Source organism: Perca flavescens, chromosome 12 (assembly GCF_004354835.1).
Source record: "Perca flavescens isolate YP-PL-M2 chromosome 12, PFLA_1.0, whole genome shotgun sequence".
Taxonomy (NCBI): Eukaryota; Metazoa; Chordata; class Actinopteri; order Perciformes; family Percidae; genus Perca; species Perca flavescens.
The window spans coordinates 10,604,227-10,622,241 of record NC_041342.1 but is presented as its reverse complement, the minus strand read 5'-3'; the positions used below and the strand labels follow the sequence as shown (position 1 = coordinate 10,622,241).

At 41.7% G+C, this 18,015-nt stretch overlaps 1 protein-coding gene across 1 annotated transcript; it reads left to right on the top strand.

Annotated features, from left to right (window-relative positions):
• The first annotated feature begins 804 nt into the window (after positions 1-804).
• copa (COPI coat complex subunit alpha) lies at positions 805-17,951 on the top strand. The gene is made up of 30 exons (XM_028592286.1): positions 805-1,030; positions 1,850-1,963; positions 2,075-2,148; positions 2,425-2,505; positions 2,649-2,725; positions 2,982-3,091; positions 4,831-4,940; positions 6,107-6,206; positions 6,890-7,108; positions 8,216-8,366; positions 8,540-8,606; positions 8,741-8,816; positions 9,062-9,144; positions 9,271-9,496; positions 9,925-10,063; positions 10,583-10,745; positions 11,007-11,153; positions 12,196-12,385; positions 12,502-12,597; positions 13,219-13,307; positions 13,451-13,574; positions 14,440-14,529; positions 15,125-15,228; positions 15,428-15,574; positions 15,901-16,041; positions 16,246-16,428; positions 16,626-16,736; positions 16,890-17,051; positions 17,177-17,371; positions 17,541-17,951. The coding sequence occupies exons 1-30, from the start codon at positions 991-993 to the stop codon at positions 17,598-17,600; spliced, it is 3,669 nt and encodes a 1,222-aa protein (XP_028448087.1). The 5' UTR covers positions 805-990; the 3' UTR covers positions 17,601-17,951.
• The last annotated feature ends 64 nt before the right edge of the window (positions 17,952-18,015 follow it).

Genomic DNA, 18,015 nt, shown 5'->3' with positions numbered 1-18,015 from the left:
AGATTAAGACTTCACATTCAAAACTCAGATCAGTTTATAAAAGTGTGTGTGTGTGTGTGGCCTAAGTGCAAGGAAACATGTATGTTTGAAATACAAACATAAAACAAGATATATCTACATATAAATATACAGTGTTTATACACATGCAATAAAAATGATGTGCGGTGTTATGGTTTTAATGTGTGTGTGTATGTATTGTAACTAAGTATAGTTAAAACTTGGTCCACCTCAACCAGCTATTGTTTGAAAGTGTCATACCATTTACAAAGATTTTTAAATGCAGGGCTTTACTGCTTATAGAGTTGTTGTTTTTTTACATTGTGTTATACTGTTACTCATATTTTTACTTTAGTAGAGCATCTACAGTAATACTACCAGCTACTAAATTTAGATTTTTAGCCAACGTGGATGAAACATGCTCAGAAAAAAATGGAAATGTAAACCTCTACAATTTCATGACTGCTGCAAACTCAGTCTACTGATCATATGATCATATGATATGAATGAAAGCCCAAGAACAGCTTCCAAATTGACCTTGTAGTATTTCTGTAACTGTACGAACATGGCTTTAATATACTGCAAGCTGCATGTTTTTACAGTACATGGTTTTTACATAATAAATGGTCTTGTCCAACCACACTGTAGAAATGTACTATTTAGATTAGTTATGCTTTGATATAGTCAAAGATCCACCATTCTATCCATAGGCAGGGCGTGTATCAGTTCAGTTCTATGTGTTGTATTTCTATCTGCCGCCGCCGTGGAGCTTTCTGCGTCAAATTTTCACTGCACAACTTTATTGTTCAAAACCGGAAGACAGAACGGGCTACCTACCTACGTGTCAGGAAAAGGAGAATCAGCTAAATGGGCGAAGGCGATCAGGCCGCCTGAGTTAACTTGTCTGGAATATTTGAGTTGTTTAAATTGTTGGTTTGGAGTTAAATTTTGCCACGGCATTGACATTGCGACTTGTATTCTTGTCAAGTGACGATGTTAACAAAATTTGAAACGAAGTCGGCCCGTGTCAAAGGTAAGAGTTTGCCAGCTGCAGCTTAGAAGCTAGCGTTAGCTAGCTGACGTTATCCGGCTGTTATTTATCCTTTTAAAGTTATGCCTGTAAAAGAATCAATTGCTTGTTTTAACATGTTTATGTATCACAATATCACACATCTAAATCATTTATGTCCTGTCCTGTGTTCAAATGTAGTGATGTTGAACGCCATCTCTTCGCTTCGTTATTTAGCTAGCGTTACTAACTAACGTTACAGTATTTAGCTAAACTTGACCACTTGACATGGTTTCCTTGCGGATTTCAAACCTTTATACAATCAGAGACCCGCGTACATAAAACATGAAGCAACCATTTAAAATGTACATTATCAATCGTGATGGCTACAATGATATGATGGATTGAAATAAGTAAATTAAAAGAAATTAAAAACAATCAGCGCTAAAATTAGAATTTGGACTAAGATTTCAGAAACGAGCCATTGTAATCAGAGTATCAAACTTCAAATTACACTGCAATTCATATAACCTAAAAGCGGTCTTTCCCAGATCACTGTTATTAGGTCTAGGAACCTGCAGAACTAACCAATCCTGTGAGCGGGTATCATGTGTTCCAGGCAAAGAATGTCAGATATAAGGGCCATTTTTGGACAATCCCTTTATATATAAATAAATAAACAGATGCTGACGTCTTCGGAAGAGAAGGACAGCCCACTTTTTGATAAATAATACATTTATGTGTGCCATAGATGCTCGTAAGATGACATCTCATCGGCTGAGGTTTGATTGCCTGTTTTCAACTGATGTTATGAGATAGCTAATCAGCTGTTTTACATTTCAGGCCTAAGTTTCCATCCGAAGAGACCATGGGTTCTTGCAAGTTTGCACAACGGAGTCATCCAGCTGTGGGACTATCGCATGTGCACGCTGATTGACAAGTTTGACGAGCATGATGGTAAGGCAGTGATGTAGGCCAATGTAGTGTATAGTATATCATTATTGATTCTCCTTCCACACTGTATTCTTGATAGAAATGTGATGTAATTGATGCGTCCTTTGCCCACAGGTCCCGTCAGAGGAATTGATTTCCACAAACAGCAGCCTCTGTTTGTGTCTGGAGGAGATGATTACAAAATCAAGGTGAGACCGCTTTTAAGCTGGCATGTTGCCACGAGGAAATATCACAAAGCTGACAAGTTTAAGCAGATAAGTTGCCCTGATGCCCACATCTCATCAAGTGATCTATTCAAGAGTTTTCAAGTTGAAATACTTACAATTGATGTTAGAGATGTGATGGTCTGTTGTATGGTGCTGTCATGTCTTGCTGATTTGAAATCAGTATTCCATACAATTTTATTAGATTACATTAATACAATATACATGTATATGCTGAGAAGATATTCTTGTTTTGACCAGGTGTGGAACTACAAGCTGAGACGCTGCCTCTTCACTCTCCTTGGACACCTTGACTACATCAGAACCACCTTCTTCCACCATGTGAGTTGTTCTGCCACTTTAAAGTTCATCTGCTTCCTATCTATTTCATCACTGATATTAAGATAAAGCGTGACAAACGCCAAGATACAGAATCTTGTCATCCATTTGGAAAAAGTAAATCTGGAATGAATGAATTTCTGTAGGAGTACCCCTGGATTCTGAGCGCCTCAGATGACCAGACTATTCGCATCTGGAACTGGCAGTCCAGGACCTGCGTCTGGTAAGACGCATTGAAGTTTTTAAAACTGAGAAACACTTTTTTGAAAGTTATTGTTTACCTAAACAAAATAATAATTATTGGGTATAATTGGGCATTTACATGTATTTTGATGTCATACCTTTGCACAAATCAGATGGAAAATGTCAAGGAAAGCATTATAATGAGCATTGTTATTACCCTGAAAATATTTAGACAACCTGTGTTCTAATTCAGAATGTATCCCGCTTTTTATTTTTTCATTCCTCCTCATCCACAGTGTGCTCACCGGCCATAATCACTACGTGATGTGCGCCCAGTTCCACCCAGCTGAGGACCTGGTGGTGTCGGCCAGTCTGGACCAGACCGTGCGCGTGTGGGATATTTCCGGTGAGGGCCTGGGGACGGCTGGCCAGAGGACAGCGTGCTGGGTTAATGAAGGGGTGGGAGGGTAGAGTGGTACAAAGGACGAGGAAGAAGCAGGAACAGGATGAATGTCAAGTCTTGAACCACCTCTTCTTCCTCTCCTACTTGTAGGACAAATCTGTATGGGCTGTTTGCAGAAGCACCTCTCCTCCTTTCAGGAAAGACAGACAGATTTATAGTGTGGTATTTGTAAATGAAACCCTGCACTGTAAATAAGTGTTCTAACTGAAGAGTTTAAAGATGAGAGAGGTAGCCTATAAGATGACAAAATGGGGAGGTGTTTCTGTGCCTTTGCATGCTCTTAAAATCTTTGTATGTTGATGTTATTTCTTGCTTCCTGATTCTTGTCTTCTCACTAACTAAACCATTAATTGACACGCATCTACTATCACTTTCCTACATGTCAACCTGCATTAGATGTGGATCTGTAACTGTCTCCTGTCCTGTGGATATATTTGCTTTTGCATTTTCTAGCGAAGAGCATGATTGCTTTTATACATCTACATCATACAGCGTCCTAGCAGGGCGTAGGAAATGTCACGCTTGACTCGCCATGTTCCATGCACGGCATCCATTTAACATGAAAGGAAGGGTCACTTTGCACTCATACTCATTATAAGACATATGACGTAGGAAGTCCATACTGCTTGTCATACTGGTGTTTTATCTTTTTTGCATTGGTATAAAATGCATCAAGAAAAACAACCATAACTACTAACTATTTTGCAAGCTTATCTTTTATAAACTTAAACTTTTTGAGTACTGATTATTGATTTTAAAATGTTTTTATACTCCTCCTGGCATGACGTGCACGGCTGGCTCTACTACTCAAAATATAACCTGAAATAAACAGCCAGGTTTATATTTCTTGTAGCCAAAGTCGCCATATCGTTACCAACTTCATTCCTAACCTGTAACTGTGACACGTCCGATTTTTTTATTTTTTTATTATTAACTCTGCATGTGACTTAAACATCTGTGCATGAGCCTCTAAGAAAAACTAAATTCATATTCCTGACATCCAACGCCCCATCAGAGCACGTCTTTACAACGCCAAGCACCACCCACCCCCACCCCCATCAGCCGAGTCCACGCGCTCCCTGTGTCAACCTTATTCCATGCTCCCCCTGGAAACATCCACACCTGCACATGGGTTCCTAGTGCCTTCTCTCCCCCCCCCCCCCCCAACCCTGTGTCATCTCTCCATACTGTTGAACTACCTGTCCACCACATTGTTTTAATTGGGCAGGAATCATGAATGCAAGCTGTGTTTTCTCAATCATTTTTACTTCCTCCTCTCGTTTGAGTCTGGAAGGTAATCTGTATCTTTCACTGCTGTTCAGTCAAATCATGAGTAAGTGCGGTTTTCTTCTGTATACAAGCGATTCATTAACCTAATCAAGCTAACTCTAGTTCGGCCATGATTGTTTCCAGACTCAAGTGGGCGGGGGGAATGAGAGAGCAGATGTTGTGTTGGTGTGTTTCGACCCTGTGTGTCTGTGTGTGTTCAGTAGTCCAACAGTTCTCCCTCTTTTATGATGTTCCTCTGTTGCCTCTCTCCAATGGTATTGCTTCGTATTTCATTATTTTAATAATTTGTACCTTGTTATGTTTTTCTTCCTCCCCTGTATTGTGGTTGTGCCTTTTGTGTAACATGAATATGGCTCCTTCCTTGCACGCGATGCCATGAATGTTGGTTCCAGGTCTGAGGAAGAAGAACCTGTCTCCAGGCTCTGTGGAGACGGACGTGCGCGGCATCTCTGGCGTCGACTTGTTCGGTGCCTCGGATGCTGTTGTCAAGCATGTCCTTGAGGTGAGCAGTGCGTTTCGCATGCATGACTTAGGTTTTTTGTTGTTGTAGAGTTTGATATGGTGATGTTTTGAGTGAATCAACCTTGAACTTAAGTGTTGTCTTTTCCTGGTTTTTAAAGGCTACATTACAGTAAAGTGATGTCATTTTCTGACTTTACGAGACCGTTCTAGCTTTGTTTTTATTTGCCTTTACCCACTTATTCATTATGTCCACATTATTGATGACTATATATTTTAAAGGTCCCATGGCATGAAAATGTCACTTAATGAGGTTTTTTAACATTAATATGCGTTCCCCCAGCCTGCCTATGGTCCCCCAGTGACAGTGAAAAGAGACTTCAGTTACAGTATTAGGGGACCACTAAGGTCTATATAAAAGCATCCAAAAAGCAGCATGTCGTAGGACCTTTAAATCTAATTGTGAGGATATTTTGTTAAGGCACCATTTGTCAACCATACAATTTCGTAACAATGACGACATCGGGGTATTTGTTTTACAATATTGTGATATTTGATTTTCTCCATATCGCCCAGCTCTCCCAATAACACTTATAGTGGTAATATGATGCTATGTTGGTGTAAAAATAACTTTCCACTGAAAAGCCAAAGAGAAACAAGCTTAGCATTGTAAAGAGATTTTCCAAATCGTCAGCGACTTCATGGAAAATACCAACTTATTTAGTTTTTAGGCTCAATGGGCGAAACTGTAGGTAAGTGTAGTAAAATATACATCACGTCCTGTGTGTTTTGAGTTATTGCTTGGGGTCCTAGCCTTAGGAAAGAAAATGACATCGCCTGGGTTGGGTTTTAACATTAACAACAGTGGTGTGTCATTTAATTAAAGTAATGGAACATTGGGACACAACCAGGCACAGTCTCACTCATCTTTGGACTCCTTCACCTATGATGGAATTAGCGTGAAAAAGGAATCACGATTTAAATAACTTCTGCAATAAACCTTTTTTATGCCTTTTTAATTAACATTGTCCACTGGAGATTAATTTGTTTTAGAAGTAATTTGTCGCTAAATTAGATTTTATCCCAGAGAGCGCCGTTGGTGCTATTGTGTTCAGAAACCCTTCAGCGCTGGGCCTCAGTGGTGGCACAGCTGTTGTTGGATCTTCGTTTGGATTTGTGTGTGACGCGACCTTGTGCATCTGTGCCCAGGGTCACGACCGGGGGGTCAACTGGGCCGCCTTTCACCCCACCATGCCTCTCATTGTGTCTGGAGCCGACGACCGGCAGGTCAAGATCTGGAGAATGAACGGTAACTGGCTCAGAAATCACTAGTTTAACCTGCTGCTGCCCAGCAAGGGCCCATTATCAAAGTAGTTCATTGAAATTCTACTTTATACCCAGGATGGCACATCATCAACAAAAACACAAACTATTTAAATGCATCTGCTTTTTCATCACGGCTTCCTTATGCTACTAAGTGCTTGATTTGATACTTTAAAGCAGTAGTTCTCAAACATTTTTTCAATAATGTGCCCCCTTTTGAAAAATATTTTTCCATCTTCTTAGTACCCCCCCTGACCAGCGCAAAACAAAAAAAGCCTAGCTTTATAAAGAGGACAGTGCTGCGCTGTCTGCATCTGATTTACTAAACAACAATATTGTAACTGAAAAACATTTTAATGCTACCGGTTATATTAAATGTTTAGAACCACTAAATCCATTCATAATTATAGTGTATAATTATTTTAGGAATTATGCATGACTGATGTTTATTTAATTTACCAATTAAAAAAAATAAAATAAAATAAAAAAAACTTACATTCCCCCTACAGTGTTCCAGAGTACCCCTAGTGGCATGCGTACCTCCATTTTAGAAGCACTGCTTGACAGCATCTGTCACCGTTTTCCTTTCCTACCCAGTGTTCACATTTCTCATCTCTCTTTCCACCCTTCTGATTATCTAACCCACGGTCTCTTCCTCCCACGGTCCAGAATCCAAGGCATGGGAGCTGGATACGTGCCGTGGCCACTACAACAACGTGTCCTGTGCCGTCTTCCACCCGCGCCAGGAGCTCATCCTGTCCAACTCTGAGGACAAGAGCATCCGCGTGTGGGATATGTCCAAGAGGACCGGAGTGCAGACCTTCCGCCGGGACCACGATCGCTTCTGGGTGCTGGGTGCTCATCCAAACCTCAACCTGTTTGCTGCTGGTAGGTGGTGACTCTGGTCTGCATCTGTACTAGGGCTGGGCAATATGGGGAAGACATGCAGGAAAACCGCCACAGGTTGGATTTAAACCCTGGACCTTCTGCGTCGCGGAACAAATCTCTGCACATGTGCGCCCGCTCTACCAACAGAGCTAACCGGCCACAGAAATCACAATATTTTTTACCAAAGACCTTGATGACGATATTGCGAAGATATTGTAAGGTTGACGATTGGTGCTTTCACAAAATATCTTCACATTTAGATTTTAGATAAATGACCATCATAATGTGGACATAATGACAAATGGCAAATAATAGAACAACTAGAACAGTCTGGTTGGTTCAGAAAATGACATCACTTTACTGTAATGCAGCCTTTGAAACCAGGAAAAGAGAAAACTTATGTAAAGATATTACGATTCTTCAAAATCTAAGACGACATACAGTACAGGCCAAAAGTTTGGACACATCTTCTCATTCAAATGCGTTTCCTTTTTATTTTCATGACTATTTACATTGTAGATTCTCACTGAAGGCATCAAAACTATGAATGAACACATATGGAATTATGTACTTAACAAAAAAGTGTGAAATAACTGAAAACATGTCTTATATTTTAGATTCTTCAAAGTAGCCACACTTTGCTTTTTTATTAATAAGGGAAAAAATTCCACTAATTAACCCTGACAAGGCACACCTATGAAGTTAAAACCATTTCAGGTGACTACCTCATGAAGCTCATTGAGAGAACACCAAGGGTTTGCAGCAAAGCAAAAGGCCTTTTTTAGCAGGCGTTTTAGGCCTAAATGGGTTAACAAAGTCATGATTTTGGTGTTGGAGTATGAAAGTTTTCAAATCATCTTGCCTCAAAGTACTCTGTGTCATATTCGTTAAGATGGCATTAACCGCTGACATTTTGGTTACCGTCGTACATGAAAATACATTTTCTGTGCTTTATTTGCCTGTCTGTAAAAAAAAAAAAAAAAAAAAAAAAAAAAAAAAAAATGGCACCCTCCTCCTGCAGCAGAGGGACTTGTGCATTTAAACGTTAGGTGTGTAACTAACGTGTATGTGACTATTCTTCTGAAAGACTCTCTGTGTGCCCCTCAGGTCATGACAGCGGCATGATTGTGTTCAAGCTGGAGCGTGAGCGTCCGGCCTACGCCGTGCACGGCAACATGCTCTACTACGTCAAGGACCGCTTCCTCCGCCAGCTGGACTTCAACAGCAGCAAGGACACTGCTGTCATGCAGCTGCGCAGGTAGGGTCATAACCAGCTAACCCTCATTCTGACTTGATTTTAGGACTTTTGTTATCTGGATAGCAGTGAGTGTAACGTGCCGTTTTTTATATATATATATATATATATATATATATATATATATATATATATATATATATATATATATTTGTTTGTCTGTCTGTCTGTCCTAGTGGGTCGAAGTTTCCGGTGTTCAGCATGTCTTACAACCCTGCGGAGAACGCTGTCCTGCTCTGCACTGTAAGTACTGTATCTCGCAATCACACACACACACACACACACACGCTTGTTAATCCCTCATTGGTAGCTACAGTACAGTCACTTAAATTCCTTTTTTTCCATTTACGTTATGTAATGCTCTTTACCTCCTGCAGAGGGCGACCAACCTGGAGAACAGCACCTATGACCTGTACTCTATTCCCAAAGAAAGTGACTCTCAGAACCCTGATGGTAAAGAAACAACTCACTAAAGTTCTGTTTTTTCCTCACACTTTGCCTTGTAAATGGTGAATTACTACTCATTCATATTGTCTTTTTTTTTTTTTAAGTGATAATGTGTTATTAAATGTCATGTCTTGCTTGCTACTGTATCATTACTGTTACTTCTGGTGCATTTCCACTGCATGGTGGTTTAAATATACTGCACAAGTAACACAGAATTCTGTCTTATTTTTAATTTTTATTTTCTTTATCAGCACCAGAGGGGAAGAGATCCTCCGGTCTGACTGCAGTCTGGGTGGCCAGGAACAGATTTGCTGTCCTGGATCGTATGCACTCTGTAAGTGCATCTGCAGGTGTAGAAAGTCTGAAAATGTTTTGAGAAAGAACAGAATATCTTGACCAGGATTAACATGAACATTTCCCTCTCTTTTTTTTTTTTTTTTTTTTTTTTTTTTTTTTATAGCTGCTGATCAAGAACCTGAAGAATGAAATTGTGAAGAAAGTTCAGGTGCCGAGCTGCGAGGAGATCTTCTACGCCGGGACAGGGTCATTGTTGCTGCGTGATGCCGATGGCGTCACGCTGTTCGACGTGCAGCAGAAACGCTCCCTGGCCACCGTTAAGATCGCCAAGGTCAAGTACGTGGTGTGGAGTTCTGACACCAGCCACGTGGCCCTGCTGGCTAAACACGGTGGGTAGATAAGATGGATAACTGCGCCTACACACAAGGACACTTATCACAGAGTCACATTATCTTTTATCTTATTCTGTCCTTTTATACTTTTTTGTGCTGCCAGGGCTGAGGCTTGGAAACATTACTGAGACATGAGCTTTTCTGCATCAAATTGGGCTTCAAAGGCAAAGTTACTCGCACAAAGAAAGGGTTGCCGTGTGTTAGTGTAAGGATTTAGTTAGAGGAAGATTGATTTGTGAATGTTGTTAAAAGCAGTTTATGAAAGGCTTTAGTACAGCTAAATGAGTATTGAAAATAATGCTGTCAGACAAGACGGCTAATGTCAATATGCTCTTGACGGCCAAAAGTTGAACCCTGACGTTTCTCTCTAGTGATTCTTTAAAAAGGAAGTCTAAATCTCTGTTGCTCTCTTTTTCATCCCACAGCCATCATGATCTGCAACCGTAAGCTGGAGAGTCTGTGCAACATCCACGAGAACATCAGAGTGAAGAGTGGAGCCTGGGAAGAGAGTGGAGTCTTCATCTACACCACCTCCAACCACATCAAATACGCCCTCACCTCTGGGTATGTGCTGCTTAAAAAAACAAAACGTGTTGATTTATCACAGTTATAACAAGTCTGTTATCAGGCAGGTAAACTGCCTCCACTTTGTACAGGCCGCAGCGGCAGACTCAACACTCAACCTGTTTCACTTTCATAAGCAAAGGAGATAAGTAGAACAGCATAAGGTCTTGCTGAGACGGCAGCATAATTACTAGATAAAGCGAAAATGTACCAGACTGGTGATGGGCACACGTTGTTTTGTGTCTTGAGCCGATTTCAAAGAGTGCAAATAAAAAGCAACCATCAGCACATACTACCAGTGCTTACCAGGTGTCCGAACCACCTCAACTGGCTCCTTTCGACGCAAAGGAGCAGCGGCTCTACTCCGAGCTCCTCACGGATGACTGAGCTTCTCACCCTATCTCTAAGGGAAGACGCCAGCCACCCTTCTGACGAAACCCATTTTGGCCGCTTGTACCCTGGATCTCGTTCTTTCGGTCATGACATCTAACATTGTGCTTTCATTGTGTTCCCCTGTAGTGATCATGGTATCATCAGGACCCTGGACCTTCCCATCTATGTGACCCGTGTGAGAGGAAACAGTGTTTACTGCCTGGACAGGGAGTGCAGGCCGCGCGTCCTCACCATTGACCCCACCGAATATCGCTTCAAACTGGCCCTGGTCAACCGCAAATATGATGAGGTGGGTCTGGGGTCATCACTGTTTTGTGAATTATTATTATTATTATTATTATTATTATTATTATTGCAGTATACTGTTCCTGATACTTTGCAATATTGTACTTAATGTGCAACAGTGTCAGAAATGGACGTGGACTGCAGCAATTTTGCATTTCAAATCTTAATTTCATTAACATTTTTGACCTCTTAAACTTTGTACTGGCAATCATTTAGTTCCCAAATGCTGGTTCTGACGACATTGCTCTTGTCGTTGTCCCTCCAGGTGCTCCACATGGTGCGTAATGCCAAGCTGGTGGGCCAGTCCATCATTGCCTACCTGCAGAAGAAGGGTTACCCCGAGGTGGCGCTGCACTTTGTCAAAGATGAGAAGACACGCTTTAGTCTGGCTCTGGAGTGTGGAAACATTGAGGTGAGCTGCTGCTGGACTAGTCTATAGCAACGGCATTTCATTTCCGGGATAGTTCAGGGGCCGCTGGATGTCCCGTCACCTTCGGCTTTCTTTGTGTTGGCGTTTTAAACTCCGGTGGATTTCTGAGGACTATGGTTAACTGCTCCTCAGATCTCTGCAGGGTAAATCCAGACAGCTAGCTAGACTATCTGTCCAATCTGAGTTTTCTGTTGCATGACTAAAACAACCTTTGAATGTACACACGATCCACCAAAACAAGTTCCTTCCAGAGGCTATTTTGCAGATGCAGCATTGCACCGTTGATTGACGATTTTGATGGGTTTAAAGAAATGCCAATAATAGGGTTGGGCATCGAGAACCGATTCCTAATCGGAATCGTTTCAAAAATTACGATTCCATCGGACTCACTTCCCAGTTTAACAAGCGCAAGTTTGGGTTTCCGTAGCAGCCAGGCGCTTGTTGTGTTGCAGCCATGGAGCACATTAAGCGGCGCTCTAGTGTGGCTTTATTTTACATTGAAAAAGCTGTAAAACTGCAAACCACCGTTGAATCAAAATAAAACTTTCCTCTTATTTTTGAAAATAGGCATGTGAACTGTTTCAACTCCACCCCTCAAAGAATCGGAATCGAGAAATCGATAAGAACCGGAATTGAAAGGAAGAATCGGAATTGAAATCAGAATCGTTAAAATCCAAACGATGCCCAACCCTAGCCAATAAACCAGAGCACGTTTTTCTCCCGTCCCGTGATGCTGTGTGGACTAGCCATACAAGATTACTGCTGGACAAACTGTATAATTAGGAACAGTTTCTTATTCATGACATGCACTATTATTATTTTTTTTGCACTTTGGCATACATACAAACATGTTGATGCTGCTGCTTTTCTGCTGAGCCAATATTTGCTGTATTACAATTTCAGCTCATCAAGCTTTAGTTTGCATCCTCCCTCTGCTGTCTGGTTCACGTTTTCACAAAACCCAGGTTCAAGTACACTTTATTTATTTTTATTTTTTTAAATTCCTGTTTCTCGGTACTTCCAGGTGGCTCTGGAGGCAGCCAAGGCCCTGGATGAGCGCGGCTGCTGGGAGCGTCTGGGTGAAGCAGCACTGCTGCAGGGTCACCACCAGGTCGTGGAAATGTGCTACCAGAGGACCAAGAACTTTGACAAGCTCACCTTCCTCTACCTCATCACCGGCAACTTGGCCAAGCTGCGCAAGATGATGAAGATCGGTGAGAGATGGTTCATTGAAGGATTTGTCTTTGTGCCACCGATGTGGGGATTTGGTTGGAGGTTTGTGTGTCTTGTATGTCAGTGAACTAACATCTAATCCTCTTTTTGTTCGTAGCTGAGATCAGGAAGGACATGAGTGGTCACTACCAGGCAGCTCTGTACCTGGGAGATGTCAGCGAGAGGGTCCGCATCCTGAAGAACTGTGGACAGAGTGAGTTACCATATCATATATTCACTCCTATTTCCTCTGTTTTGTTCTTTCCACTGTTCTTTTGCAGTTGAATATGATTCAGCAATAGCAATAACCGCTGTGCGTTGTGGTGCTACGCGTGACCCAGTTTGTGCAATGTAACAAATGAGAACCACCTAAAATGACTTACAGCCTCTATTTTGGCAATGTATTAGAATCAGGAAAGGGTTTATTTCCAAGTAAGTAACACTTAAAAGGAATTTGCCTTGGTGGTTGGTGCATGCATACATAAACATTAATACAAACCATAAATACAGAAACAAATATATACATAATAGCTGTTTAACATGAGAAAATTGAAAAAGGAGGCTGAATGGATTGAGTGAAGAATGTGCCAAAATGTATAGAATGGGCAGTTGTATAGCCCAGGATCTGTCTAGGGTGTGTGTGTGTGTGTGTGTGTGTGTGTGTGTGTGTGTGTGTGTGTGGGGGGGGGTTCAATAAATTGAAAGGAAATTAAACACTTACCTACCTAAAAATATTCAGACTTAATCATTTTATTTCCACCATGCCAAAACAGTGTTTTAAATTGTAAACAATGGAACAGGAAGCCAACAACTCTGTTTGTGTGCATGTTTCCAGAGTCTCTGGCTTACCTGACTGCCGCCACTCACGGGCTGGATGAAGAGGCTGAGGCGCTGAAGGAGACCTTTGACCCAGAAAAGGACACGGTGTGTTGAGAAAATATTCTCTGCAACATGGACCACCGTGACATGCAGTTTGAAACTGAAGCAGTGTGCTTTTTTTTTTTTTTTTCTTCTTTTCAATGTAGCAAAAATACATATTTTTGATAAAATAATTGCGTCTCTCGTAGGTGCCAGAGGTTGATCCCAATGCACAGCTGCTGCAGCCTTCTCCACCCATCAACCCTCTGGACACCAACTGGCCTCTGCTCACTGTATCAAAGGGCTTCTTTGAGGGAGCCATCGGAGCCAAGGGTGAGTCATCAGTCTTGACACATGCACATATAATATAAATACTTGTGTACTGTACACAAAAGTGTGACAGTGCGAAGTGTTTTGCAAGTGTTAAAGGAACACGCCGACTTATTGGGAATTTATATTATTCACCGTAACCCCCAGAGTTAGACAAGTCGATACATACCCTTCTCATCTCCGTGCGTACTGTAACGCTGTCTGACGGCTCCAGCGGCATCAGGCCAGCACAGAACATCAGGTGAATGGTTCCAGTAATCCTACTGCTCCGAATAAGTGACAAAATAATGCCAACATGTTCGTATTTACATGTTGTGATTTGTGGAGTCAGTGTGTACAAAAAAACCACGCAACATGAGACACAGCCGTCTTCTATCCCTAAACAAACCAGGAACTATATTCTTAGGCGGAAGAATATAGTACTTTGGCAGAGTGATATGCTCGCAGCAAGCCTGTCTGACAATATAGTTCCCGGCTTGTTTACGGTTAGAAGATGGCTGTGTCTCATGTAACGTTGTTTTGTGTACACGCTGTGAATCTACAAATCACAACATGTAAATAGGAACATGTTGCCGTTATTTTGTCACAATTTGGAGCAGTAGGATTACTGGAACCATTCACCTGCAGGATCTGTGCTAGGCTAAGCTAATGCTGGAGCCGTCTGACAGCGTTACAGCACGCACGGAGATGAGAAGGGTATGTATGGACTTGTCTAACTCTGGGGGTTACGGTGAATAAGCTAAAGTCCCAATAAGTCGGCATGTTCCTTTTTTTTAAAAGCCTAAATCAAATCAAATGACTTGGATATGTTGTGGAAACCTGTGGCAGCTGACTTTGCCAGAGTGAGAACAGTGTGTTTCTGTTGTAGGGAAGGCCGGTCAGATGGCTGCTGACCTGGACATGGAAGCCCCAGGAGGCGAGGGTTGGGGAGACGATGCTGAGCTTCAGCTGGATGAAGGTAAATTAAGCAGAACTTAAAGAAGTTTTTTTAAAAACCTGACCTTGCAGTGAGCAGATTGGGTCATCATCAGTCATCAATACTACAACTTTGTATATAGAGCTGTAGCAATTCCAAATTTTGCTGTACAATTAATTGTCTCAGAAGCAATTGCGATTAACAATATAATTCTCTTTCAGTTAAATTCAAAAACAATTTATTTTTTACATTTTTTTGAACAAATTAAAGTTTTAAATGAATTCCAGGATACATCTTTTGGTGATGTCACGGTGATAATGTAATAACACAAATACACAGCCTATGAATTAAACCACTCCTCTTTATTATTACAAAAATATAATTCTAACTGTCATTTTTGTTGCAATGAACGTGTATAGGGTCAAGTGCCAACAACTCCACCCAATAATCACTTATGGCACATCCAAACAAAATCAATAAAGTCATACGTTAGGACTTTAGCTAATGTTAGCAATTAATTGCGGTTAGACAAAGAAACCGTGAATATGTAAAATGACAATTAGACAATTATGTAATAATTCTAACAGGCCTATTTGTATAAAATCTTTATCTTTCCTCATCTTTGTCTGTCTCTCAGATGGCTTCATGGATGCCCAGGAAGGGTTAGGGGAAGAAGGGGGAATGAAAGAGGAGGGAGGAGGCTGGGAGGTGGAGGAAGATCTGGACCTTCCTCCAGAACTGGTGAGAAGAGCTGCATCAAACAGTGTTAACACTAGACACTATAACATTGTTAATAGACCCTCCAAGAAATGAAACGGACCAAATCCTGTCACCACTGTAGCTAAATGTTGCACTGAGAAGTTATTGTTGCGCTCTGCTACAGTATAACGATAGTGAATGTTGAAATTCCTCATTACAATGTCTGTCTCCCAACCATCAGGACATACCGACAGGTGCAGGTGGAGGAGCGGAAGATGGCTTCTTCGTCCCACCGACCAAGGGCATGAGTCCCGCACAGATGTGGTGCAACAACTCCCAGCTGCCAGTGGACCACATCCTGGCTGGCTCTTTTGAAACTGCTATGAGAGTATGTGCATAATTTTGGTATTATTCTCCTACTTTTTTTGTTGCTTTTTTTTAAATTTTTTTTTTAAATATATATTTTTAATGGTCCAGTGTGTAATTATCAAAATCTACCGTAGCTGTAATACGTACTTTGAACTGCGTGGCGCGAGAGAGTTGATTGCGATATATGATCTTGATGCTAGATGGGAGAAATTCCTACACATTGGACCTTTTAAGTTAAATGTTGTTTTCTTTTAAATGAAAGTGAGGTGTGGCCCAGCACGGTTTGGATGACAGTGTTATGTTAATTCAAGCATTATAACTGTATTAACTTTCCCCCTTCCGCAGTTGCTCCACGACCAAGTAGGAGTTGTGAGCTTCACCCCCTACAAGGCGTTGTTCATGCAGACAATGTCCAGAGGCCGCACCTGTTACCTGGGGCTGCCTTCCCTGCCCTGCCTGCGTGGCCATCCCCAGAGAAACTGGAAGGTACAGCAGAACGTTTTTTTTTTTTTTTTTTTTTTTTTTTTTTTGAAATCATCTCTTATCAAGAATCACAGTATGTTCCTCTTGCTGTGTCACTGATGTGAATTTGCTTTCCATTTATTTAAATGAACTAACGGTTACCGGCTTTCCTGTTTCTAATAACACGTTTGAGTGAAAGCAAACCTACAAATACAATTACTTTTCAAGGACTGTGGCGCAAAGCAAGGACTACCTGCTGTGGGCCTGCGCCTTTCCGACCTAATCGCTCGCCTGCAGCAGTGCTACCAGCTGACTACGTCCGGGCGGTTTGAGGAAGCTGTCGAGCGCTTCAGAATCATCCTGCTGTCTGTACCGCTGCTGGTGGTTGATAACAAGCAGGAGATTGCAGAGGTGAGCACCAATCCTGCTGTGAATTCCAATCAGTTAAAAGTCCAAATGCAGCACAAATTATTGCAATTTGTCATGCAAACCCATGTGGGGCTGCATGCTGCTTATTTTGCACATATACCTGAATATATTTAGAAAGCTGACTTTGTTAAATGTGGAGGAGTCACCTGTATAATTTGGGATCTGTGTATGTGTTTCAGGCTCAGCAGCTGATCACAATTTGCAGAGAGTACATCGTGGGTCTGACCATGGAAACGGAGAGGAAGAAGTTGCCTAAAGAAACATTGGAGCAGCAGAAGAGGCTGTGTGAGGTAAATATCTGCGGCTTACCGACGTCTCCTCGGTTGAATGTCAAAGCTGTTGTTGTAGGCTGACCATCGCCAGCATGAGTCCACAAACTGGTAGTTATCCATACTTCGGTTTCATTCCTAAAACTAATTTTCTTGTGTGTGTTTTCCCTACAGATGGCTGCTTATTTCACCCACTGTAATCTCCAGCCAGTCCACATGGTGCTGGTGTTGCGCACAGCTCTGAACCTCTTCTTCAAACTGCGTAACTTCAAGACAGCTGCCAGCTTTGCTCGACGCCTGCTCGAGCTGGGGCCGAAGCCAGATGTTGCACAGCAGGTTGGTTGTGCGACATCCACAGCTTCATTTAGTGGGATTTGTATTGACTTTGTATTGTTTAAATAACAGTTCTATACTGTTTTCTCATCTCTTACCACCGTGTTAAATCTCTCCCCACCATTCAGACCCGCAAGATTCTGTCAGCCTGCGAGAAGACCCTCACAGACGCCCACCAGTTGAACTACGACCCCCACAATCCGTTTGACCTGTGCGCTGCCTCTTTTGTCCCTCTGTACCGTGGACGTCCTGTTGAGAAGTGCCCTCTGTCTGGAGCCTGCTACTGCCCTACCTACAAAGGCCAGATCTGCAGAGTCACACAGGTAGGTCAGGACTCTGGACCGCCATGTACAACTCCAGTCAACCTGAAAAGCTCTTCATCATAATAATAATAATAATAGATTGTGTTTATATTATATTTTGTAAAAGCAAAACATTGGATATCTATCCCCTGTAACCTCTAACCTTTTTAATTTCACTTTATTTTTGTAGGCGACAGAGATTGGTAAGGATGTGATCGGTCTGCGTGTGAGTCCACTACAGTTTCGTTAAGAGGAGATGGAGACAAAACGAGGAGAAGATAAAGACAAATACATCCACTCACTCTGTAGAAATACTGTCATTACTGTCAAAATTTCTTGACACGAGAAATGAAAGCAGATCGGTTTGCTCACAGTGATGTGTAACCTCTTTATTGCTTATAACTATCTTATTCCGTGTATCACCTATCCTGCAAAAAGCAATTTCTTGTAAACGTTGCTGTGTCATCTCTATTGTGTGGCTTTATTAGAGTCGTAAACCTAACTGTTTTTTTCTGACTTTTTTGAAAGGAATAATTCAGATCGAGCAGCACTGCTATGTGTAAATGGGGAAAAAATAAAAATTCCTGTCTATCAACTGAAACATATTTGTGTGGTCTGTTTTTGTGTGTGTGTGTGTGTGTGTGTGTGTGTGTGTGTGTGTGTGT

What these genes read in the sequence shown, in the direction of transcription:
- copa (XM_028592286.1), top strand. Translation starts at nt 991, where the DNA reads ATGTTAACAAAATTTGAAACGAAGTCGGCCCGTGTCAAAG. An exon ending in TCCTGGATCGTATGCACTCT is followed by an intron (nt 9,145 to 9,270) that starts GTAAGTGCATCT and finishes TTTTTTTTATAG; the next exon opens with CTGCTGATCAAGAACCTGAA. An exon ending in ATCCCCAGAGAAACTGGAAG is followed by an intron (nt 16,042 to 16,245) that starts GTACAGCAGAAC and finishes TTACTTTTCAAG; the next exon opens with GACTGTGGCGCAAAGCAAGG.